At 42.5% G+C, this 25007-nt stretch overlaps 2 protein-coding genes across 18 annotated transcripts in view; one reads left to right on the top strand and one right to left on the bottom strand.

Annotated features, from left to right (window-relative positions):
* The window catches only part of HSF2BP (heat shock transcription factor 2 binding protein), a 97092-nt gene extending 96889 nt beyond the window's left edge, over positions 1-203 (bottom strand). For 10 of the 16 annotated variants that reach the window (XR_014957081.1, XM_085586516.1, XM_085586506.1 and 7 more), the window contains exon 1: positions 6-104. Coding sequence is in view for 13 of the 16 variants with exons in the window: in XM_085586516.1 (XP_085442642.1) it covers positions 6-89 (84 nt within the window). In the remaining 3 variants the exon portion in view is untranslated. Of the gene's footprint in view, positions 1-5 lie in introns of all 16 variants that reach the window. The other 6 variants (XM_021540010.4, XM_085586523.1, XM_085586450.1 and 3 more) reach the window with 5 other exon arrangements.
* Positions 204-231: 28 nt separating this feature from the next.
* Positions 232-22165, top strand: RRP1B (ribosomal RNA processing 1B). 2 transcript variants are annotated; one of them, XM_077781687.2, is made up of 16 exons: positions 232-342; positions 5217-5299; positions 6166-6223; positions 6910-6995; positions 8056-8117; positions 9420-9549; positions 10957-11021; positions 11512-11675; positions 11902-11993; positions 12809-12906; positions 13333-13352; positions 13763-13888; positions 14572-15308; positions 18165-18311; positions 19033-19099; positions 20176-22165. In XM_077781687.2, exons 2-16 carry the CDS (start codon positions 5270-5272, stop codon positions 20364-20366), a joined length of 2073 nt encoding a protein of 690 aa, XP_077637813.2. In that variant the 5' UTR covers positions 232-342; positions 5217-5269; the 3' UTR covers positions 20367-22165. The 2 variants fall into 2 exon arrangements, with proteins under 2 accessions (XP_077637813.2, XP_077637811.2); XM_077781685.2 differs by lacking the exon at positions 232-342 and adding an exon at positions 1053-1257.
* Positions 22166-25007: the final 2842 nt, after the last annotated feature.

The raw sequence follows: 25007 nt of genomic DNA, 5'->3' as shown, positions 1-25007 counted from the left end.
CGGACCTCCGGCCGGGCCCGGCCTCTGAGGCAACCCTGGGCCGCTCGCGATACCTGCGCGTCGCCAGCGAGGCCGGCGCTGCGCCACATCGCGACAGCGGCGACAGCGGCGACAGCGAGCGGCGGCCGCGGGGCAGCGTGAGGGAGCGAAGGAGCGCGGTGGCCACGCCCCTGTGGCCACGCCCCCTGTGGCTGCGCCCACTCCGATTGGCTAGTCCCGTGTGGGGGCGTGGCCTGGTACTCAGGCTCCGCCCCCAGCCCCGCCCGGAGCGGCCGCGGGATAACACCGGGATAAAACATCGGGATGACACTGGGACAACACCGCGATAACGCTGGGGTAGAGGTGGGATAACACCGGGAGAACAACCGTGACAATGCCGGCACTACACCGGGTTGTGGAGCTGCAGCCCGGCCGTGCCGTGGTGCCGCTGGAGGGTGCAGGGAGCGACAGCAAGTTGGGAGGGAGGATTGATCTGCTGGAGGGCAGAGAGGCTCTGCAGAGGGATCTGGGCAGGCTGGATGGAAGGACCGAGTGGTGGGAGGTTCAGCAAGGCCAACTGCCGGGTCCTGCACTTGGGTCACAACAAGCCCCTGCAGCTCCAGGCTGGGGAAAGAGAGTCTGGAAAGCTGCACGGAGGAAAAGGAGCTGGGGTGCTGGTCAGCAGAGGCCGAACATGAGCCAGGTGTGCCCAGGTGGCCAATAAGGCCAATGGCACCTGGCTTGTGTCAGCAATGGTGTGGCCAGCGGAACCAGGGCAATGATTGTGTGGGGCACATCTCAGGTGCTGTGTCCCGTTCTGGGTCCCTCCGTTCGGGAAGGACGCGGCACCACTGCCGTGGGTGATCGGCCACAGGCTGGACTCGATGACCTCAGAGTTCTTTTCCAGCCGTGATGATCTGCGGGGCGCTGCGGGCGGTGGGGATCCCGCGGGTGCCTCCCGTGGGTGAGCCAGGTGCCGGCCAGCGCCGAACTCCGCGGTGCTGCCGTCCCTGCGCTCCGCCTTCCCCGCGGTGACGGCACAGCCCGGCGCCGCTGACGGCATCGGGCGGAGCGCGGCGCGGGCGGGCCGGGCCGGGACACGGACACGGGCAGGGACACGGGCAGGGACACGGGCAGGCCGGGCCATGGCTCCCGCGGCCGTGCAGCCGCCCGAGGTGCAGTTCGCGCAGCGCTTGGCCGCCAACGAGAAGCGCATCCGAGACCGCGCCCTCAAAAAGCTGCGGGGCTACATCGGCGTGCGGAGCCAGCGCCCCGGCGGTACGGACCGGACCGGGCCGGGGCGGCGGGCAGGGACCGGGGGAGGGACGGGGACGGGTCCCGGTGCCGGTGCCGTGGCGGGGGGAGCGGCGGCCCCGGCGGACGGACGGCACGGGGAAGGAAGGAAACAGCACGTGTGCGCCCTGAGCCCGCCACGCCTCCTCGGGCTTTTTTTTTTTTTTTTCTCTTTGTTGGGTTTTTTAGGGCTTTGTTGTTGTTTTTTTTGACTTTACCAATTTTTTCCATTTTTGCCTTTTTTTTATTTATTTATTTATTTTTTTAATTTCGACCTGTATACGCACGTGTTGCCCCGGTGCTGCCGCAAGCGCAGCCCCAGCAGCACCCGGGAGCCGAGGCGCTCTGGATCCTCGCTCGGGAAGTGTCTCCGGGCACTGGAGGGGCTCGGGAAGGATCAGCTTGGATCGAGGGAGGGTTTTGCTGGCAGCATTAACAAATCCGGGATGGGAGCAGGGTGGCTCGTGTGCTCTCGTTCCCAAGGAACAGGGGTGTAAATGCACTGAAGTGATCCAGGCTGGAAACATCCCGGTATATGCTGCATAAAGTTTCATCTTCTGTTGTTTCTGTGAGCTGATGTCTGTCTGTTTCCGTGACTGATATTCAGGAGCATCGGAGGGAATCGAGGAAAGCTACATGCTTCAGCACTTGTGTAATTGCAGCTGGTTCTGTGTAACTCATTTAGGTTACTTGTTACCTTCACTTCATGCTAACGAAAGCATTTTTCTTCGTTTTTCCAAAAATTCTACTTGGAGCTATATATTGGCACCTTAGAACTAAGAGTTCAGTGGTGTCCTTGGAGTCTGTTTGAGGCTGGCAAGGCCAGTCTGAAGGTCCGTGTACCTGAAAATGCCTCGGGTGCACAGTTTCCACATGGATGTGTGTTATTCCTATACCTCATATTACATATAATACATATAATGTAATGTATAATCTCTATTTTATGTTTCTTTTCTATAAAACATATATTTTATAAGCTGCATTCTACAGTATTCTATTACCATATATTCTAATTATTTATTATTGCATTTTACAACTATATTTTATATATTAGTATATATTATATATGTATGGCTTTGGGGGAATCAGCCTAGAGCTGGCCTCAGGAGCTACTCTGGAGTGCTGGCTGGACCTCCATGACTTCCTTGAAAAGACTGTAGAGAGAATATTGCTTCTTGTCTTTCCAAGTAGTATTTGACCCATTAGCCACATCTGACAGAGGGTAGGACACCTAGAACAGCCTTACAGGGTCAGGCCAGGGAGCCAAACAGGCATTATCCCATTCCTGGCAGTTAACATAGATTTAGGGATTTCCTGGGCACTAGGACAGTGTACATCATGTACCGCCCAAGAACATTCTATTTTTTAGCTCTGGAGACTTTCTAAGGGGGAACAGGTTCAGGCACTGCTTTAGAGCATCATGAAAGCATCACAGGGAAATTGCTCAGTTGGGCTGTGAACCTTTTGCATGTTACAATCAGCACACCATGGGATGCAAATGAGTAGGAAACAAGGGTGACTAATTTCCAGAGCTCTTAGATTTACTTGCTGTTAGGTGGTATTGAAACAAAGATTAAGTACTTCGGGCTTGGAGAAAAAGCATGTTCAGGAGAGAGGGTTTTTTTACAGTTAATTTATTAATTAGCAGTCTTGTACCCATCTCCAGTGTTCTGAGAGGGATTCACACATCAGGTAACCCAGGTAGGATGCCCTGACCTGAGGAGTTGAGAATGTGCTGACTTCTGGCAGAAGTGATGGAATTCACCTGATGTTCAGGGCTCTCAGGTGTTTATTAGGTGGACAGGAATGCTCTGTTGGTCTGTGCTAAGGCTGAGGGAGCTTCTTCACAGAGCCAGAGCTCTCAATTTTCAAGAAGTTAAACTCTGTGGAAGGCATTGAACTAACCAAATTAATTGAAGAAAGAACAGTAAACAGAAATAACTTCCAGTAAAAGAGGGCAGATTGCTGGGTGGGTTTCCTGTCTGACAGAGCTGTGCTGACTTGTGCCTGGATCTGTAAAGGATTTCTGTAATTTCCACTGAAATATCCCTGTGTGGATCTGGTCCATTGCAATTATCTAGAAAAGGAAAAATGGTAACAAATTCAATTATAACAGTGTCAAAGCAGCCAAACTCCCAGACAGAAAGGCTAACAAGGCTTGCAGTAAAGTAGCTCTGAGTGGTTGTAATGTGTTAATCCCAGCTCCCACAGTACACAGAACAGAGTTACTGTGCAGAGGGACAGTTGGAATTCAAGCCCTAAAGCCACAATTTTTCTCAGGATAGGTTCAAGGTATAGAAGGCCTTCAGTTCTGGGCACTGTGGTTGTTAATACAATGCATTCAGGTTTTAAAATAACTTTAATCGTTATTATTTGCCAGCTGTGGCTGGGGAACAGCACATAAAGCTGAACAGAAAACACTATATTGAAACTACTCTTTTGAGACATTAGGATAAGAAAATTGCTGTAATTTTTGGTCAGAGTCTTATGTCAAATTGGCACAGGACTGCCTAGGACGCTTTAAAAAGCCCTGTGTGTATGAAAAGCAACCTCATAAAAGTGTGTGTTTTCTTCCCTCAGAGCACAGGAACAGGCTGTTCAGGGCAGTGGTGGAGTTAATGTCCCTGGAGGGATTTAAAAGAGGTGTAGATGTGGCACTTGGGGATAGGGTTTAGTGGTGGCCTTGGCAGTGATTATCTGAGAGGTCTTTTCCAACCTGAATAATTCTGTGATACAATTCTGGGAACTCCTGAGCCACATCTATAGGTAGCAGGTGATGCCTCTGTCTGATACTTCTGTAGGGTTCATGCTGCCAGTAAGGTTGAAACTGCTTCTTACCACTCAGTATGTCACATATAATTCAGTTAAGAAATGTTATTAATTTTAATATTTCAATAAATATTAATTCCGTTAATAAATTTGTTTCATATTTTATCGTAACAGTATTGTCAAATCTAAAATTAATGCTTAATATTACTGGACACATTGCTTCCTACATAGCATTTTGCCTATTTTCTCACTTCTTTTCTTTTCAACCAAGCAGGACTAATGTGTCTGCAGGTGTTTTTGTCCTTTGGTCCAAAGGAAGGTGCACAATTTAGATCTTGCACTGGGTTTCAGACTTTTTGACTGGCAGACCCCTGAGACAATGATCTTTTTGGAGCAAATTTGAGCTTACTGAAGATGATGCCCTTTTCAAAGTGATTTTTTTATGGGATTGCTTGGGAATATTTAATAGGCCATAGTTTGAAAATAACTGTAGTAGGTCATTGTAGCTGCCTTGTAACAATGTACTGTTAAAATTTTACTTCACATAAATTTAGCCGATGTAAAGAAAAATCTAGTTCTTGAGCAGGTATTAGTATTTCCATGTAGTACTTTACTTCTGGAATGTGAAAATATTTTTTTGCTGTTAAAATTCAGGTTTTACTACATCCCAAGGCTAACTGTATCAGAAAACCTTTTGTTATAGTTGCTCAGGCTCTTTGACTATAAAGTTTAATGTAGAAATAAATGTGCTGATTCCTAGAGGTACATTCTATCAAAACAAACCCCTAGGAAGGAGTAAAACTATTGGTAGAGTGAGACTTATTAAAAACAGCAAAATAAAAAATATCATGTTTCTTGTAAAACTATTTCTGATACTCTCATTAAAAACTTCTTTCAGGCTTGGTGTTAAAAATATGCCAGAGGCATTTATCAGAATTATCTCGGTATTCATCTTCCCTGTGATTGCTTTGAAATCTTTGTTGCTTCAGTACAAGGTAGAACAGTTTCTATCACTGTTCTATGCCAAATTGCCTTCCAATTAATGTGCTTACAGTAGCAACCCAGAGAAAATAACTAAAACAAAGAAGAAAGCAGGGAATAGGGGAGCTGAATGAAAATATTTTGGTGGAAATGAGTGGTTTTTTTATTTCATTCAGACTTGTTCTGTACCATAGGTGGCTTCAGTCAGGAAGAACTGCTGAAAATATGGAAGGGCCTTTTCTATTGTATGTGGATGCAAGATAAACCTCTGCTTCAGGTACAGTAACTGGGTTTGTATTTGCTTGAGGGGGGCCCTCCAAAATACACTCTAGGGACATAGTAATTTAGAATGCAGAAAATTATCTTTTTTTCCCTTCCCCTGCAGCCCATCTGTGGCACGTGCAGGAGAAGAGGGGACTGTAACTCGGTGTTCTGAACATGAACAGATCATCTTAGGAGTCACCTTCTGTGGGGCAGGTGTAGCTGTTTACCTTTCAAAAGGAGAGCTAAAACAAATACCTCATAAAATGTTGATTTTGTGTATCTACAACAGTAACAGCAGGTTGCCCTTAGCTGCAGCTACAACATTTATGCAGATTTTAGTGTGAAAGTTCCAAATTTCCTTTTCCTTTGTTAGTTCAGTAGCACTTCTTCTGCTACCAACTTTGTCCCTACTGCATATTTTTGTCAACTTCTACTAGTTTGTCTCCCTGCCTTCCAAAGATACTGGTTTTGGAGTACCAGCTCTCAGTAACCTGAATTTTCAGACCACTTGTCACACATAGCTCACACCCCTCCACAGAGACCTGTATGAGACCAGTGCCCCTTAAGTTTTGCATCATTTATTAATTAAAATGCATGGGGTTCTTCTTCTCCTAATTTAATTTTGTCTGCTGTCAGAAAGATGGTTGGTGCAGAGATTTGGTAAAATGAACAGGTGTTGATACCCTTGAAACTTCTCTTCCAGCTGACCTAGTCCCAGTGCAAGGATAGCTGCAGTGCTAAAGGAGCTGTTGGGAGAATGTTTTTCATTTTGACAGATGTTTCATGAAATTCATACTTCTTGCTGTTTGCTGGTCATATGTTTAATGAGGAAACCAAACTCTAAAACATGCTACACTAACTATATTTATTTACTTTTAGGAGGAACTTGCAGCCAATATCTCCCAGCTTATCCACGTGTTTGAGAATACAGAGACTCGTAAGTACTATTTAATTACCTAATGCTTTGTAAGGTGATTCCCTCTTTGGGAAGATTCCACTATCACAATCCCAGAATAAAGACAGACAGACAGAGGAGCTGTTTTGGTGTTTTTTTCTTTCCTTTTTGTCCAACTGGTCAGTGTGATTCCATTAAGGGAGGCAGGAGCTGCAGGTTTTTTCTGGCTGTTGCAGGAAAAGAGTTGTGTCTTCAGTGGGATACAGCTGAGATTTTTCAGGATAGGTAGCAAAACAAACTTGTCCCCTTCTCCATTCTGCATAAACTCTTCTGTGTATTTCCTGCTCAAAACCAGCCTTGTTTCATGAGCTGTTAAGCCCCTGGTATTCAAAATGCTTATGGAATGGAGTACTCAGTCAATGCCAGAAATGCAGGGGTAGAAATGGGTGCAGAATAGATATTTTGCTCAAACTTGTGTGAATACAGCACTAAATAGATAAAAATCTGTCCCTGTAATTAAACTTGCTTTCAAAAGTGGTTGTGTGCCTTTCCTTGTATTGTTTTCAAGTTTAACTGATTATTGTACCAGTGTCAAGCTGTCTCCCCACAGCTCTGTCCCTGTCACTAGGAGAATCCTAGGGAACTGCATCCCTTTCCTGAGATTCTTTCAGATCAGCAGAACAGCCCATGTGCCAAACATGCAGATGTTTCTCCTTGCTCCCTTGCAGGACACCTGTTCATCCAGACATTTTGGCAGACGATGAACCGGGAATGGAACGGGATTGACAATCTGCGTCTGGACAAGTACTACATGGTAATTACACCTCTCTGGTGCTATAATTAATAATAGGTAATTAATAAGAGGTAATTCTACCTCTCTGTGTGGTGTTTTCTCCTAGGAAATGTGTGGTGCTGGTGTGCTGGAAGGCAGCTCTGTCTTCACATGCATTTTGTGTGTGTTGTAAGTGAAAACAAGGTGTCATCTTGACACACATTGCAAGAGATGTTTGTTTTAAAGGCTTGCACTCACCAGTGCATGAACCTGAAAGCAAACACAGTTTATGTTGTGCTCAAGTGCTTTCCCTTCTAACACAGTGATTTTTCTCATTGATTTCTATACTGGAATATAAATACTGTCTCTAAGGACACAGTATCAACATAGTTGTTGAGGTCAGACTGTTTAAAGACTCTTTTATGATTCTGCACTAGAACCCCAACTTTCCACCAGTAAAGTATCCACTGTAGTACTTTCAGTAGTTAGAATTCTTTCTATAGGAAACAAAATACTAAAACAGCAACTAAAATCTTAAAAAGCATACTTTTGTAAAGAACAAAATCCCATTATCTTCTTCTTTGAAAGAAGTTAATTGCAAGCACATTCATTGGTGTTTTTTCTTTCCCAATATTAGCAGAAGTTATTTCAATAAGTGAAGTGCTTTGAGCCATTTGAATGTGGCTGTTTTACATGTGACTGTCTCTTAGTGTAATTTTCAAGTAAATGAAATTATTATTGTTATCATCTGCCCCATATTGTTGTGTCCAGTTTAAGCTGTGGCTTTTCTTAGATTCAGGCAATACTAAATGAAGAAATCAGGGGCGTGAATCAAGAGAAAGCTGTAGAAATGATAGAAATGATAATGGATTTTTTGTGCTTAGCATATGAAAACATATGCTAAAGACAACATATGTTGTCTTTTTTGCTTCACAGCACCCTTCTGTTGCATTACATGATAGAAAATCTGTCAAAATGTTCATGTGGGGCAGCTTCCACTTTGTGCTATAGAGGTTGACCAAGAAATCTCCATATTAGAGTCACAGTGACTCCTTTACCTGTTTTCATAAACAGCATGTTTGACAGATTTTGTGTTTTGCAGCTGATGCGTCTGATTTTGAGGCAGTCCTTTGAAGTGCTGAAAAGAAATGAATGGGATGAGAGGTAAGCAGATTTCTGAATGTTGTTGCATCATAAACAAGTCACCCAATATAACTGTATTCAAATATATTTTCATTTAATAGATTCTTCTTTTCCATAGATGCCATTGTCGTGAAGTCTTAACATTAAGACTTACTTGTTCTTGATATCACTTTGTTTAGTAACGTAGTAAGGTGTTACACATCATTAAATTAAATATATTTCATTTTCTGATGTAGGCTATCAATGAAATATCAGCTACGTAGAGACTAGACGGGGAACCTGAATCCCAGAAGATAAGGAATTTTTCTGTGTGTTTATGGTTTTCTAATTGGCTTTGATTTTTTTTTAAGTATTTATTTTATTGTGCTTAATCATGGTGACTTCTGATAAGACAGAACCTCTTAATTGTAAACTAGCCTCCTGTTTGCTGTAAACATCAGTGGTTTTAGTTGTATTTCTTTCCTATTCTATTAAAAGGCAAATAATTGCAGTCATTTGCTCTGTGTTGAGCTCTTGTGCCACTTCTAAGCTTGTTGTCTTTAAACTGATGAAGAGATTTAAATCTTTTAGCTGAAAATGCTCAATAAGGTTATCCTTTCTCTGTCTCACCCTCTGAAATGTGGGATGCACAAAGGCATGTTTTTGTGGAAACAGAAAGGAATGCAGAGCTAAAGGACACCCCGTCCCTGCTGTTCCACCTTAATTTTGCACTGGGTAAATGCCCTCTGGTTCAAGAGATGAAAATGTTCCTTGACAGGAGCAGAAGGTGTGGGAGGAGGTTTGATAAAGCTGAAGCCCTTCTTCCCACACACATGGTCACCCAAACTGATTTCTGACAAGGTTTCTTATGACTTTGGCTTCCATCTTTCACAGTGTGGGAAGAGAGAGGATCATGATTCCTTTCTTTGCAGAGTGAGGGAGCTCAGGAACTGCCTTTCCCTCCTGAGTGGAGCCTAGAAGCTGCCTAGCATGACTTTCTTCCCTCTTTTAAAATGCTTTTGAAGAAACATGTATTAAAGTAAAACTGAAAGAATGTTTATGGGTTTTGAGTGTTTTGAATTTTCTTCGGGACTGGAAATGTTTGTTCTGGGCAAAATTGCAGCAGGTCCTAAAGAATGCCAGGGGAAAAAGTTTGGAATATACGAAACTTCATTTTCCTGAAAGATGGCAATGATAGGCCTCAGGGTAAAAAAAGAAGGAAAAAAATTAAATTGGGTAGCTGTCCATAACTGTAAAAGAAGTGGAGTTTGTTTTCAAGGCAATTGAGACATGAGCAATTGAATATTAATATCTTGGGGTTTTTCCTCTGTATTTTTTTTTCAGTCTGGTTGAACCATTGCTGCAGCTATTAATGAAAGAAGTTATGGACCCAGACAGCAATTCTCCTACTGGGATAAAGTTCCATTTCATTGATATCTATCTGGATGAATTGGCTAAAGTTGGTGCAAAGGAGGTTAGAAAATACTTTGTCATTTTATTCCTGATGGATGTTAACTGTGGCATGAAGCATCTTAGAAGAAATGTAATTTCTAGGTTATGTAATTTTTAATGGTTTTAAATATAACAACACTGAGTAAGCATGAAGAAAGTGACTTACTACAAGTTATGCTTTTACTTTTGTTCATGTTTTTGACAGTGGGAATATGGTAATTTCTCTCAAGTTCCTGAGTAGTGCTATGCTGCTCCAAATTGAGGTTGGAAAAATAGTGATAGAATAGTTAGACTGTTCTCATTTCTTTTTTTCAGAGAGGACTCAGTGTAATTTCCCTTGTGTGAGCATGTTTTCCAGTCTTTGCTTTTGCAAAGACTGACATAAACTAGCTCTTGGCTAGTTGTGTAACACCTAAATAGAGGAGGAAAGTGAGCTTTCACAGTTGTCTAATATTTGCTTATTGTTGTCTGTGTATTGTGCAGTTTACCCCCCACATCCAGATGTTTGTTTTGCTGGTGACATCTGTCTTGCTCTGCTGTGTGTTGCTGTGACAGTTAATTAATGGCCCTAAATTTTGGATGCTGTTCCAGTGGTGCAGAGTTTTGCAGCAACAAAACCAAGGAGCATCTCTCCTGTCCCTCCACCCTTCCTGCTGCCCCACGTTCATCCCAGGCTCCTCCTCAGTTGCCTCCCCTTGTCTCTGGCCTCTGATACTTCTCCTTGCAATGGACAAAGCTGTCAGCACTTTTCCATTCCTATTCTTTGCAGTCAGTATTCAAACCAATCCTGCCTGCAGGTTTTGAAGTTCTGGATTGTGGGTCAAGAGAGAGATGAAGTCTGCACTAGGGAAATGTGGGCACTTGGAGTTCAAATCATTTCTGCAGCTCCACAGTCACACAACTGTAGCTAAGCCACTCACTGGAAGCCTAGAGAGGGGAGTGAGTCCCCCAGACTGTTTAAAATCACAGATGATGCTCATAAATTGGATTTTGAAGGGAAGGGACTTCATCTTTAGCTGTACTGTAGCTGAGAGAGTTTTGGTGCAAGCAACCCAGTTAAGAGAAACCCAAATCCTATTCTTGTCTGCTACAGACCTTTGGGAAAGTCCACAAAATTATTTAAGCTTTCTCTGCCTCATGGTTCCTTATCTAAAGGAAAAAGCTTTGTTGTATTTCTGTACTCAGCAGAATGAAGTCTGCAATGCAGTCAGTGTTTTGATAATACTTCCAGGGAATATCTGGAAGTTAGTGGTAGCAGTGTAACAAAAAGGCCCTGGATACCTCTGCCAGTTGGAATTATAATGTGCTGAAAGACTGTTAAAGAAAATCCCCCAACACCAATTCCTGTACAAACACCAATATTCAAGGAATTTCAGTGTACACATGCAGTATTTTGTGTATTCACACTTTTTTCTTTCCAATCAAACAGCTCACAGCAGACCAGAATCTCAAGTTCATCGAACCTTTCTGCAAAATTGCTGCCAAATCAAAGGAGTAAGTTTGATGAAAGGATAAATATTTTTTAAGAATTAAGGAACTCTGAATATGGTAATAAATGGATCAAAGAATCATAATTTCAGAATGTAGAGGAAGAAGGGTATTTTACCAGCAATGTGCACAGTTATTTGAAGATAACGTGTTTATCAGAGCTATAGATAGTATCCATAGCTTTATAAGGAAGGTTTATATCAAATTTTGTTGGTTAATTTGCCTATTTATCTTATTTCTTTTAATGCATTAGAGCAGCTGAGCTGCTTCTTTGCAGGTCAGCATATAAAGAGTGAAATTTAAGAGGGGCACATTAGCAGGACGCTGCTTGGATTCAAGGGGTTTAGGGAGTATCAAGATGACTTTTATCATCTGAAGAGCTCAGTGTTCTTCCACATTTTTTCTCATCCATTTTCCTTCAAATTCCCACTTTTTAACATGAGAGGGAGGGTGTTTCTGGTCTGCCTTTGGGCTCACCCAGCTCTCTGTGACACAGCCGGCGTGTGCTCCATGCTGTGGCCACCGGTGTCTTTGAGATGATCGTGGATCAGTCGCCCTTCGCCATCGAGGACCTGATGAAAGAGCTGGGTGCCAACAGCGATGAGGAGAATGTTTCTGAAGAAGGCAAAGAGGAAAATGAACAGATGCTTAAAACCAAAGGTAAGGAGGAAGCTCTAAATTGCCCTGGTAAGAGCTGCTAGGATGGAAGAATCTGTTTATTGAAAATAAATTTCTGCTCTGAGCCAATCACACACATGTTCAGGGTGTTGTAAGGATAATTGTGTTTTCCTGTCTTCCCTTCAGATGTGCTTAGTAAAGATTGTTCTTTTGGAATCACTTATCTCAGACAAAGCATTAATATTCAGTCTTTTTTCTATAATAACAGACAGATCTCTGTCAGGAAAATCAGCACAGAACTCTGAAAAAACAGAGGATATCAATGAAAATGCTGATGATGGGATTGGGACTGTTCTTCAGGTTTGTGGCTCTTTTGCTCTGTTACTGATATTTCTGCTCTCTTTTTGCCCCATCCCTTTCAAGAGGTGCAGAAGGGTGTTAATGGATAAGCATGTTATAAAAATTTTAATCTCCTGACTTATTGTAAGGTGGTATATATGTAATGTCTGTCCTGTGAATGGTAGTAAGATAAATCCATGTCTAAATTCCTCTTTCCTCTCTCTCATACCTTCTGTTTTCTGCTCCTCCCTTCCTGTTTCAAGACTTAAAAAATGTGTGTGCTAAAAGCCAAGTCAGTGAGGGTGAGGAAGCAATCAGCCTAATTTTCATTGATCATGGGTGATGGGATACATAGGAGAGAGGGTTGTATTTTACAATTTGAGTTTTCTAAATCCAGGGCCAGTGCAGTGTAGTGATTCTGACAGATCCTCCCATCAAACACACATGCAGGTGGATACACTTCATGGATCTGTGGCTTTCAAGCAAGAATTAGGACATGACACACTTGAAATCTGATATTTAGCTAAATATTTATGGGAGTTTTGAAGTGGGTTGGCTTCTCTCTTGAGAAATCAGGTTAGGAACGTTTGAGAAAATGATACCAAGTTCAGCTGTTCTGTTTATGAAGCAGCCATCTGTACAAGTCAGTGTGTGAAGGGGGTGTAAATTTCAACAGAGGAAAACATTTGGGTTTAAAGGAAGTGTTCTGTTTCAAGATGTGTATCTTTACAATTTACCTATTGAACTTACTACTTGATATATTCCTAACATGAGTTGCACTGGGTTATCTTGCATGGATAAACTAAGAACAGCTGTGTTGTACTTTCCTCCAACAGTTTGATTACAAGGCTGTGGCTGACAAAATCTTTGAATTTGCAAGCAAGAAAAATACACCTTCCCTGAACAGAAAGCGGCTGTACAAGCTGGTCAGAAAGTGAGTTCTGCTGAAATACACCTTGTCCTAAGCTACTTTGATTTTCTTTCTGCCCAGCCTGTCTTGTCCTGACACCATTGTCATGCTGTTCCTCATTGGGACCAGACAGCTGCAGCCAGCTGGGGTTTATCTGCACAGGGTGGGTTGGAACTGCAGGATGAGACATCAGGTTGGGTGTGATGCAAGGAACAGATGGAGGACAAGTGTTAAATTGTTGTTTTCTCAATGCTTTCAGTGATTTTATTTGAGTAGGGGGGTACTGAGGCAGATCTCTTCTGGAGTTTATAACTTCCTATGCAAAAAGATGTTGTTCCTGTTTTGACAAACCCATAGAAAGTGCAGTGATGCTGTTCTGTTAGTGTTATTATTGGTACTGAATGAGTAATAATGTTTTGGTTTTTCTTTTCTCCCTTCCTCTCACTGCAGGTTCCAGGACTTAGCAGAAGGTAAGGACTGAGCAGCAGACAGAGACTGTAGTTACCTTCTATTAAATTATATATAATGTTTTCATATAATATGTATAGGAATTATTTTTTCCTCTTTTTTTAATGTGCATTTTAAGAATATCATATTGGGGGGTTTGTGGGTTTTTAAAATCTCATTAAGACACATTACACATATTTTGGAGATGGCCAAATTCCTTTCACAATTTGAGCAACCCTGTACTTTGTCCTTAAATGAAAGATTATTATTTTTACCTAAACAAATAGGAATAGGTTGTATGCTTTGCTTTAGGGTTGGGTGAAGAGAGAGCAGTTATTTTTTCTTTCTGTGAGAGTCATGCTGTATATGAACAGCATAACTATTCATAGAAGTAGGACTCTCAGTTTTCTGATACCTTACCCTTGCTCAACAGGAATCTTCCCCCAAGATATTCCTGAAGATGTTTCTACAGATGAAGATGATGATGAATCCGGTAGGCGAAAGCGAAAGAAAAAAGCTGTCAAGCCTTGGCAGCAAAATGAGCTGGAAAAAGTAAAAGGTAAGGCAAGATCAATATTTGGGAGAGAGACAATCTGCAGTGAATTTTGTAGTCTGGTGAAGTGTCAGATAAAAGCTCTTCTGATGAAGGCTGCATTATTGTTCAGGATGTGCTGATTTGTATCCTGTTGTGAAGAAGGTTAAATTCAGTTCTCATTGAAAGTGGGAGGATTTCTCTTCCCAATTCTGAGGCAAATATCACCTCAAAAATTTCAGTCAAAAGCAGAACTGGAAGCAGCTGTTTGCACTGCTCCTTTGAGCAGGTGCATTTACTGTATTTACTGTAAGGCAGAAACACGACAGTCTTAAAACAAGATGAGTGTTAGAATATAAAAATGTGGGGATGTTGGAATATTCAACCCCTGAGTTGCCTGTCTGATGGACTTCACAGGTGGGTAATAACAACTCTTTTTAGGGATGTTGCTATGAAAAATAGGGTTGCCACAGGGAATGGTTTAGATCTTACCTGTGACAAGGCAAAATTATCAAAATATTAATTAGGCCAGATGTCATCAGACTGCAGTGTCCTGAGCAGCTGTAACAGTAAAACTGTTGTGTAGGCTGCTAGCAGGAAAATGGTGCACTTTTTTTAAAAGAAAAGAACAAAAATAGAATAGAATTCAGTTGTTTTAAGTACCTTTGTGTTTGACGTGTGCTATGGCATTCTTTTTGGGATGGATTTAGAGGATAAAGAAGAACTGTCAAGTGAGAAGGTGCCATCAGTTTCCCAGAGAAAGAGGAAAAAAAGGAAGAAGAGGGTCAGCCTAAGTATTGATTCTGGAACAGATGATGGAAATTGTGAGGAGGGAAAAGCTGAAACATCTGGATCCAATGCTTCTAGCCAGGAAAAGGTGCCAGAAAATAAAAAGGAGAGGAAGAGAAAGAAATTGCTAGTAAATGAGGCCAGTGAGACCACAGATGTAGCAACTGACACCATAGAAAATCAGAGTATCTCTGAGCAGAACAGTCTGACTGATGCAGAACAGAGTAAAAAGAGTCAGTTGAAGAAAATTAATCCAAAAGTGCAGAAGGTTCCTGCAAAACCAGCATGTCAGAATGGACCAGCCACTGCCAGTGCAGCAGAGGATGCCAGCCCGTGTGTCACACCCTTACCTCCTAAGGCTGTGAAAAAGAAGCAGAAAGCAGGAGCTGTCCTGGTGAATGGGGATCCCCCTGTGCAGCAAACTGACCTGAAACCCAGCAAGGAAGGCTTGCTGGGGACCCTGCCAAAAAAGGGTGAATCTGCACCCTCCAGAAAGGTCATACTGAAGACAAAGACAAAGTTAGTTGGTTTGGAAGGGATGAAAGTCTCCACTCAGAATGCAGCAGCTCTGAAAAAGAAGAGAAAAGTGAAAGAGGTCCTAAACTCTGTCGAAGCCAATGGAGTTCTGGAGACTGTATGCAAGAAAAACAGGAAGGTGGTATGTACATCTCATTCTTTTCTCTGCCTGCTTCAGGAGCTGCCAGGCTCATTTTCTGATCTGGTTTTATCTTTCTGAGCATGGGGCTGCATGGCCTGCTTGCTGATGTCATCATGCATTGTCACCAAAAACTAACTTGATTCCCCAGAAATCCACACACTGCTACAGTGTCACACCCCCCCTGTGCAATGACACTAAATCCTGTGCCAGCCACTCAGCTGAAAGAACCCATCTAGCTGAAAAATGGGATGTTAGGAGCAAGATGGTGTCTTTTTTTGTCTGTTTTTTTTATTTGGTCCCTGGGTTAATGATTCTTTTGCAGTGGGTCTCTGAGCTTTGCAGCATGCTCACAGAGAGCATGATATTTTGGCAAAACAGTGAGAAATGGAAAGATGGAACATCCCTTCTGCAGCAGCAGTAGCACATGAGATTAGGATCAGCTCCTTGTGAAACTGCCTGCAGCAATTCTAGGAGTGGCTTCTTCTGCTGGCTCACTGCTCCATCTTAAAAAAACTGATAGGATTGTCTGGGGAAAGTATTTGAGAAAGAGAATAGACACAGGAACACTGGAATAGAGAATATGACATTGTGACCTTTAATGGCTGTGTGATCACATGTATGAATGGTTGTTTTTTATAAAGACAACACTGTGTTCACTAGGAAGATCCAATGTTGTCTTCTTCAAAAATGTATGCCTTGCAATTTGAGATCAACCTATTTTTTTGACCTCTCTACTTTGCATCCCCATTTTCTTCTTTGTAATAGGTAGAATAGTGTTGATTTTTCTCAGAAAAAAAAAAGCATTTTGCACTGTATAGTTTTGATAGTGGCTAAGAAAGAGAGAGCAGGTGTTCTTCCCTCTCCTGCTACTGAAATTCTTTTTAACTGCTCATTTCTCATGTGCATATATACCCTAACACATTCAGGGGTTTACTTACATTCTTGGAAGTCTTGCTGACAGTCTTACTTTGGTGGAAAAGAAATTCATAAATACAGATGAGATTATGAATACAAAAGAGTTAAAGCTGCATGTTTTGAGCCTATGAGCTCACTTCTGTTTGACTTAAGTTTAAAACTGTAGGATTAGTTAAGTAGTGCAGCCTTGCATATGGAGATACAACTATTCAGTCCTTCACAGGAGAAAAAAATCATATTGAAACTTTGCTGAAATAGTAATAAAATAACCAACATTTTCTATTTTTTGATGATAAAGTGCTGAGAGGGAAGAGCCAAAAGGTTTCTCTCTCCCCATTATTCAAACTGCATTTCTTTCACCATTGGAGCTTCCAAAGTAGGAATCATTGGCTTTGTCTCCTGCCGCAATATTCCATGTTTTACACATGGTTTTTCTTTGCCTATCAAAGCTTAATTTCTAAGAAAATATGACACCCCCATCTCTTTCTGTGAGAGTTTGCTGCAGGTGACCAACAGGTTCCAAGACCTGTGATAGATTCAAGATAAGAAGCTCCTGCAGACTTCACAGAAGTGACTTGTTGGCACAACTTAGTGTAGGCACTGAGGGAAAGGCAGCAGCATAGCCCCAGCACTGGCCTGTTGGCTGCATGCCCTAATGGGTCATTCTTCATGTGGAATTCCAAAGAAATTATGGCATTTGCTTTTTCTTGCTCAGTCCACATAGTTTTGTGTGTGTGTGTGTAAAGGGATGGAGACAAGAGAAGATACATGGAAGCTGAGTTGGGAGGAGAGGTATGGAGACAAGGAAGGATACTTGGAAGTTGAGTCAGGAGGAGAGGGAGAATACTGATGGAAGAAAGAAGAGGGCAGGGTAAAGCTAAAATGCACAAATGCAGAGGAAATTAAGCTTTGCAAATTTTGTTTTCATTGCTTGAGAAGTAACATGTTGTTTTCTTTCCTTGGTTTAGTTATGTAATCTTGGCCTTGTGCCCAGAAATGAGGAGCATGTTTTGATTCTTGATTTCAAGGACAACACACACCTCCAGAGAATTAGTTTCAAATATTCAGAGGAAAGAGGAGGAAAAGAAGGGAAAAAAACAGACAAGATCAGCATTATTTCAGAGTAGTCTCCACAATTCAGAAAATGAGAAGTTATGGGATTAGTAGGCTCTGCAACAAGAAGTCTTGTGTTTTTTCCTTTTATTTGAAGCAGAAGTGATTTTCAGATCAAAAGAGGCCGTATCTGCTGTACATTTTCCACAGTTTGTCAGTGAATACCTTTGGAATTCCGTGTCTGTAGGTTGATAAGAAGCATAACTGAACTTCCCCTCACCACAGTCCACAGATAACAGGTTAGAAAACTCTGCCAGTGCAAGTCCTAAGAATTGCCTTGTACTGGAGACAAGAATTGCTTTAAATGCCAAAGAAGTATGAATTTTAGTGAGCAAAACCAGTAGCACTACACAATAGCTGAATTTCTGAAAGTATAGTCAGATTTCATACTCCATTTTTTTCTTCATAGTCTCCATCTTAGCCCAAAGCTGTGTTTGTTCATGAGTTCCTTATATTATTCATGCAGAGGTACCACAGAATAGTATTTGCTTATGGTGAAGTTAAAAAATGATCACTTGTGTGCAGGAGAGCTGGATGGATTGCAAAGTATCCTCATGCACATGAAGAAAACATGTTTGTTTGCACTCTGCTGGGCTTGGCAGATTTATTACAAATTCTTCCTTTTGTGCTTTGCAATGACTTTCCTGTTTCTGCACAGAGCTTGCCTTAAACTTCTACTTTCAGTCATGCTAACTGCAAAATTCCCTACTGGGAGCTAAACATGGTGATTAACTGATGTGATTGTGTGGTCAGCACTGGTCACAGCACTAGGTATTATTTAATACAGAACTTTGTATTGAAGCATTTTTCTCTTTCCCTCCTTGACAGGAAAGCAGTGCTGCTCTGTCGCCATTAAAGAAAAAGAAAGCGAAACCAGGAAGTGATTTTGTAAAATTTGAAAAATCAACTGTACCAAAGGCGGTGTTCTTCAGGAAAGCCAGAAGCACCATCTCCTCCACCAGGACACCCATGCAGGTGAGGTGATCTCACAAGGAGTAGCTGAGTCTGGGACCAAATGTCTTCCCAAGCAAGCTCCTCGTCACTCATGCTGTCTTTTCCACTTCCTCTTAGTCTGCTAACATGAGCAGATATAACTGGAAATGCAGATGCTGTAGACAGAGTCACACATGGCTCCAGAGTCTCAGAAAATGAGTTATAGATGTCTCTGAAATCTCTTCTTCCTTCTCTGCTTTCAGCCTTCTTGTTGAACACACACCATTCTGAATCTGCTCATTTCACAAGAAAGCAAAAATAAAAATAAACTGGTTTCAGTCTTGCAAAGGGACTTTGAGCCTCCACTTCTTCTTCTTTGTGGACAGTGTCAACAGTGCAGGGCTTCAAAAGTCTGCCCTCTTCTCTAGACCTTTTTAACATTTGAAGCTTTTCAAGTCCTCTTAGCAGTTTGAGGCCAGAGTGCAGAGGGGCCAATCTGTTTCACACACAAATACCTTCTTGTTTGTTGTTGACTTATGTAATGACATTAAGGAGAGTATGTGATTTCTGCACAAATTGAATATGTTTGCTTTTGGCTAGGAAAACAGTGCTGTCTTAGCAGCAGTCAGTGCTAGAGGACTGGGGCAATTCTAAGCAAGATGGAGGAAGAAGGCTGTTTTACATTAGTGGGGTGCAGATGAAAGAACTCAAAGCATTGCCACAGAAATCTTATTTTATTTCATGTCTTTATTTTGCTTTATAGCTGAACAAACTGCAGACACCCAGCTCCAAAAAAGTCACGTTTGGCTTGAATAAAAACATGACTGCAGGTGAGTGTGGTATGTGTGTGTGTGTCCACAGTCTCTGGTAACTGAGGAATGGGGAAGTGGTACACACTCACACACCTGTGGAACACCTCTAAAACAGGATGGTTCTGTTCCTTTTTTGTCTCAGTATTTGTGTTTAATTTACAAAACCTCCTCGAGTTCCTTTCCAGAGGAGATGGTAAAGTTTAGGACATTTAGCCCTGCAGCTAGAGTTGAGCAATTCCAGGGTGCTGCATTAGTGACCTGCAGAAGGAGCCTCATGGATGGAAAGGAAAACGGCAGCAGGGTGATGAATTCACCTTCATGAGCTGCCTGTTTGCAGGGCATGTGGAAACACATGCACTTCATAGTCTTCATTGCTTACTTCTGTTTACCAAGGCAAAGATGCTGACATGCTGATAAAATCAGACTTTGTAGTAGCAAAGTTTGCTTTTTATCTTGGCTGCTTGTGGCTTATTAATGTTCATGAGTAGATAAAGGTCACTCCCCTTCTGTAAGCAGGCAATGTTTTCCCTGTTAAATAAATGTCTTGCTCCATAGCACAGAATTATATTCCATGTATTCATTTAGCTACTTTTTATCTCTCTGAGGTGCGCAATAGGTCGCGTTCAAATTGAGAACTGCGTGTTTAAGTAAATGTCTTCATGTGAATATAACACAGCTGAACAAAATGAGAAATAAATGCCTCCCTGCTAGCTGAAAGGAGGGCCAAGAGGCTCTAGAGCTGTTCAGCAGACAGTAGAGACCCTGCTTCTCCACTGTCATCTTTTGAAGTCCAGTGTGGTGTTTTTCAAGATATCTGGAACACTTGTGTCTGAGGAAAAGGCCTAGGATGTCTGGTGGTCTGTGGAACCATGGGGAGGGTTCACAATGGATTGCAGCAGGCCCTGTTCCCCAAGGGGCTCTGCTGAGAGATTTGCTTCACCACCATCTCTTTTCTCTGCCAAGGCTTCTGATCCTTGCTGGGCTTGAGGATCTAACTCAGGTTTCTAGGGCTGGGAAATTCCACAGTTGATTGACAGGCCCAGTTATTCCAGGGGTTGCATTTCTTTGTAACTTGTTGGCTTGTTTTTCAACAGAATTTAAAAAGACTGACAAAAGCATATTAGTGAGCCCAGAAGGACCCTCCCGTGTGGCTTTCAATCCCGAACAGAAACCTCGTCATGGGGTGCTGAAGTCACCCACAGTGACCCCAGCAAAAGAGCCCCAAATGAAGAGACCATTTACAATGTCAGCTAAGAAGAGACCAACTGCTGTGGACTTCTTTTAAGCCAAAAAATGGGGCCTACTTTTGTACAGGACATTTTGCTAACCTAGAATGTTCTCTGGAGGTATTTTGAACTTTATTTTTTTAAGTTAATACAAATTGTATATACAAAATTCTGATTATGACCTAGGTCATTGCTATTTTGAAACCACTTCAGCTCTACCTTGAAATACTTGTTTTGTCTTTTTACAGAAAAGAAACAAAATCTGCTCAGGTTTGGTCTACAAAAAGTATGGTCTCTGCCCATTTCATTCCCAAGAGACTTGTCCATTTAATTAAGCAATGTTCAGGGTTTGATTGTTCCAGTGATTTTTTATTTTTTTGAGCCAATGTAAGACAACTTGCACTTCATGCTGTTAAACTGTTTTTCATTAGACAGAGTTTAAATTGGAAAAAGGCAATGCAAATTTTAAGCCTACTTGGTCATGTTTTAAAATTCTACTCTGTCATTTTTCACGTGTCACCCCTGGCATCCTGTTAATTCTTCTGGAAATAATGATTACCTTGTGTGTCTGTTTAATATGAATCTGGACTTGGGTAGCTTTGCAGCTAGCAAGTGAGCTTTCCGAAGCTAGGATAAGAAACTCTTAGCTGTTGCTCAAGTGGTCACTCGTGCAAATAAACCTTCACAGCTGATTGCCTGCTGAGTTGTGGACAAGGCACCACATTATTTTCAGTAATGCAAGTGCCAAAGCTGGCTTGAGCCTGTCACTGAACTGAAATTCGTGCTCTTGCACAGTAGAAATCTTTGATATTTCTAAGACTTTCCCCAGGCCCTCTTCTGGCTTTCCTGAAGGTCTGACAAGTCTCCTGGTTTTCTGCTGTAGCAGCTGGTATCACCACATTGTGCCAGAACTCAGCCTTCATTCAGTGCATGAACCTCTGGGTGTAGTGCATCTTTGGGTTAGCACATGTCTCTCTGAAAGCTTTGGTGCCTCTCAGTACAGGGTGAAACTTTACAGTCCATGCAGCTTGGTTTTGGTCTTGATGCAGAATCAGATGTCCACTTGGCATTTCTTGGAGTTCAGTTTTTACTTGGATATTTTACTACTACTCTGCGTGTTTTGCTTTTAATTTGCTCCTTTGGTAAAGATTGAGGTGCACTGCTGCAAGAGATCATTTATGTAATCTGAATTGAAACAGTGAGGAGGGGGAGAGTAAATTAAAATAAAACCTTTTTTGATACAATTGGAAGATTTGAAATCTTTCTTTGGAAATTTTCCTTATGTAAATGAGGCAAAGGCTTTGCAGCAGATCTCTATATTAGAGCTCAACTTGGAAGCACAGCCAGGTGCCAGAGCAAAGCTGTTCATGAAGCTTCACTCTGGTTATTTCTGTGATCCTGCAAGAGAGAGGGTGAACCTGCTTCAATACCTTGTCTTAGGATAACTGGATTATCAATTAAATAAACTGATAAATGTTTATTTAGCTACTTCAGCCAGCAGAAGTACATATTTGCATACTTCAGTGCTATTTTTGTACCAGTCCTTGATGTTGTCTGTCCTCTGCCAGATTACTCCTCAAAAGCAACTGTATTGAAACTGTTCTTTTGTACCTCAAAATACTGGGGTACTTCCAGATGGCTGGTTGGTCTCAGTTGCTCAATTCTAACCCGTCCCAGTTCTCTCACTAAGGTTATGACAGTCCGTGGTTTGTGGTACTGCCAGAAATTAATTTTGCTCTTGTCTTCTCTCATTTACAGTGAAGGACTGAATTTCAATTGGTTTTGGTACTGGTCTAGGCTGTAGCTCTTTCTGTGATCAATAAAGAACTCTGGAGAATACACTGATAAATGAATGATACTCGTTTATGCAAGTATTGCTCATTTATGTTTTAAAAAGCTCATTGTATATTAGAATAATGGATTTTGTTGACAAGATGATGGTAAGTAGGGTGTAACAGCCTGTTCAATATGTTGTACTGTTACTTTGTCCTGTGGGTGAAAAGTCTCCTGTGAAATATGCATTAAACCATTTGTATGTGCATGGTTGTGAATGCCTCAGGTTGGAGATGCCACATTCCTCCAAGGATAGAGATGCAGTCAATCACTCGGTGGATCTGGTGTGCACAGAAAAATCCAGGATCCAGACATATTGGGGTTCAGTTTGGTTTTAATACATATAACCTATTATGGAAATGTATTGATTGTCTGGGACTTATTCTGTTGATTGTAGATCCACTGAACCTGTTGCTTGTCCAACTCTTTTGTTGCCCACAGTGTTAAGTGGAGAGGGCAGAAATGGCAGTCAGGTTTTTATCTAAAATTTTAGTGATATGATTGCTTGTTGCAATGCATCCATAATCTATCTTTGCCATGAAACTAGTGCAATGTTTTGTAAATATACCTGGGAGGTATTGTCTTCAGTGGTGTCTGGAATTTCATTCAGGACAACTTTACAAACAAAATCCAACCGCTGTCAATGCTGTTTACTCAGCATTTTTGCGTTACATTTGAATGCATTACCCAAATTATTTGGATAATGACAATGCCAATAAACATTGAAGGAAAAAAAATATTTAAAAATGCAGCTTGCACTATCCACTGCACAGGCACAATGATACTCTGAGGAGAGATGTATTGGTAAGAGAAAGGAAAAATCATCTACCTATTTGATGTCACTTCATGGGTTTTTTCAGTGTTATTCCAGCTCCCTAGCTGCCAGCCATGCTCTGAGTCAAAAATAATGTGGCCTAACTTTTAAAGGACGGTGGTTTTTAATGATTGTCTCTGTATTTTTGTTACAAATCTGATCAACTTTGTCAAGCTCTAATAGCTTATAATTCTTCGTAGCTTCAAGAGAACTCAAAAGCACAAAATTAATTCAGCAAGGCAAAAAGTTGAAATTCTATTTCAGTTATTGGATATGCAAAATCTCTTACAGTCAGTCTGTCAAAGCTGTGTGACTTGGAAATTATCCAGTGCCCTTTGTCATTAATTACCTGCACTGAGATTTCATTAGAGGCAGGAAAAAAAGTATAATTTTATGTTCCTCTGCAAAAGCATTGTTAATACAAATGCAATGTCTAAGCATTACATCATTTAATCTAGTCCAATAAACCATATTTTTTGTGGATGTTGTATTTGGGTAAATCTGTGAATTTGCTGGTGTGCACCTGCTATCTGTCTTTTACTTTTATTTTATATGTATAAAGAGCCCAAACTGAAGAAGATTCAGACACTTTTGGAGTAGACTTGAGACAGGACATAGCTGTTCATACACCTTGAACTTCATACCTTTGGAATCAGGTAAGAGATAGCAGCACGTAAAAGATTGCTCAGAAGAAATTAGATCTCATCCTGTCACTGCTCGGTGATGAAAATTGATAACCAAAGTGATACATGGCAAAATGTGCACTGCAGAGTGCTAGGATAGGTGGGAGATGGACACCTGGAAAGCTGTTGGCCTGCTTGTTACCAGCAGCACATCTGAAAGAATTTCTGTACTGACAAATCCTGCACTGGGTGCTGCAAACCCCACCTCAGGTAGTGGCAGGCCCTGCACCTGCTCAGGATCAATTAAAATTAATCACAATGTTTTGCAGGCACATAATTTTCAGGAATGCAGAAATAATTATTCAGATAAAGAAAACTGATCTATCCCAACCAGTGTCACTAGTAAAGTTAAACCATGAGTCCTCAGGTAAAACAAGAAAAGAGTTCCTTCAGAGAAAAGCTGTGTAAAAGAGGCCGGCCCAGAGCCTGTGCAGCATCCCAAGGGAGTGACACAGAACTTCAATATGAACACATTACTAAAAGATGCTGCTTTTCCAACCGTGTTTGCCTGTACCTGATCCTTCGAGGGATGCAGACGGGGCCAGGGAAAGCAGCAGAGATCTGAAATTCAGAGACTGGAATTCAGAAGCTGTGGCCAGGTCTGTGTCATGGGGGAAGCCATGCAAGAGCCCTGGAGCCATGGCAGAGCCCTGGGGGATGCCCCTCATCCCTGGCCTGCAGCTGGACATGGAGCCACTGCCCACAGCTCCCTGGCTGTGTCCATCTGGCCAGTGGCTCGTGCCCCGAGTTGCCCAGCCTCCAGAGCCCTGCAGGGTGGGGCTGGGGCTGTCGTGTGGGGCCATGTCCAAAGCCTCACAGGGGCCTGGGCACAGCAGGGGCTACAAGTGCCAGGTCTGTGGCTGCTCCGTGCTGCTTCCACTGTGGCCAGCTGTTGAAGGGATGTCGGGTGTGGCCCTTTGTGACACAGGCGTGCGTGCCAGGGCCCGTGGTGATGCAGGACATGATGGCACCCAGAGGCCTTTGTGACATGGCAGAGCCCTGGGGAGCCCAGAGGTGTCTCTAAGGGGCGCAGAGCCCTGGGGTGCCCAGTCCCAGGAGAGCCGCCCTGTCCGGAGGAAGCCGCTCCCCGGAGAGCCTCTGTGGCAGAGCACGATGGAGACGCTCACAGAGGAGGTGAACCCCAGCTCCCCCCCTGCCATGGAGTACCCAGGCCTGTACACAGAGCCCCAGGTGATGGCCAGCCATGGAGGGAGAGGAGATGGAGGGAACCGGGATGGGGCTGGAGAGCAGCTGCCTGGAGGACAGAGCCCTGGAGGCGCTGATGTGCCAAGGCAGCCTCCTCCTTCCCCCGCAGCCGGGGCACAGAGCCAGGGCCCGGCTCCGCACAGCCCCGGCTGCTCCCCCTGCCC

The sequence above is a fragment of the Lonchura striata genome, chromosome 1 (genome assembly GCF_050655825.1).
Source record: "Lonchura striata isolate lonStrDom1 chromosome 1, ASM5065582v1, whole genome shotgun sequence".
Classification (NCBI taxonomy): Eukaryota; Metazoa; Chordata; class Aves; order Passeriformes; family Estrildidae; genus Lonchura; species Lonchura striata.
The sequence above is the reverse complement of the archived record's forward strand: the minus strand, read 5'-3'. Positions and strand labels throughout refer to the sequence as shown.

Coding starts and splice junctions, on each gene's coding strand:
- RRP1B (XM_077781685.2), top strand. CDS start 1,125: ATGGCTCCCGCGGCCGTGCAGCCGCCCGAGGTGCAGTTCGCGCAGCGC. Junction 1,258..5,216: donor GCGGAGCCAGCGCCCCGGCG/GTACGGACCGGA, acceptor TCTGTACCATAG/GTGGCTTCAGTCAGGAAGAA. Junction 19,100..20,175: donor GAATAAAAACATGACTGCAG/GTGAGTGTGGTA, acceptor GTTTTTCAACAG/AATTTAAAAAGACTGACAAA.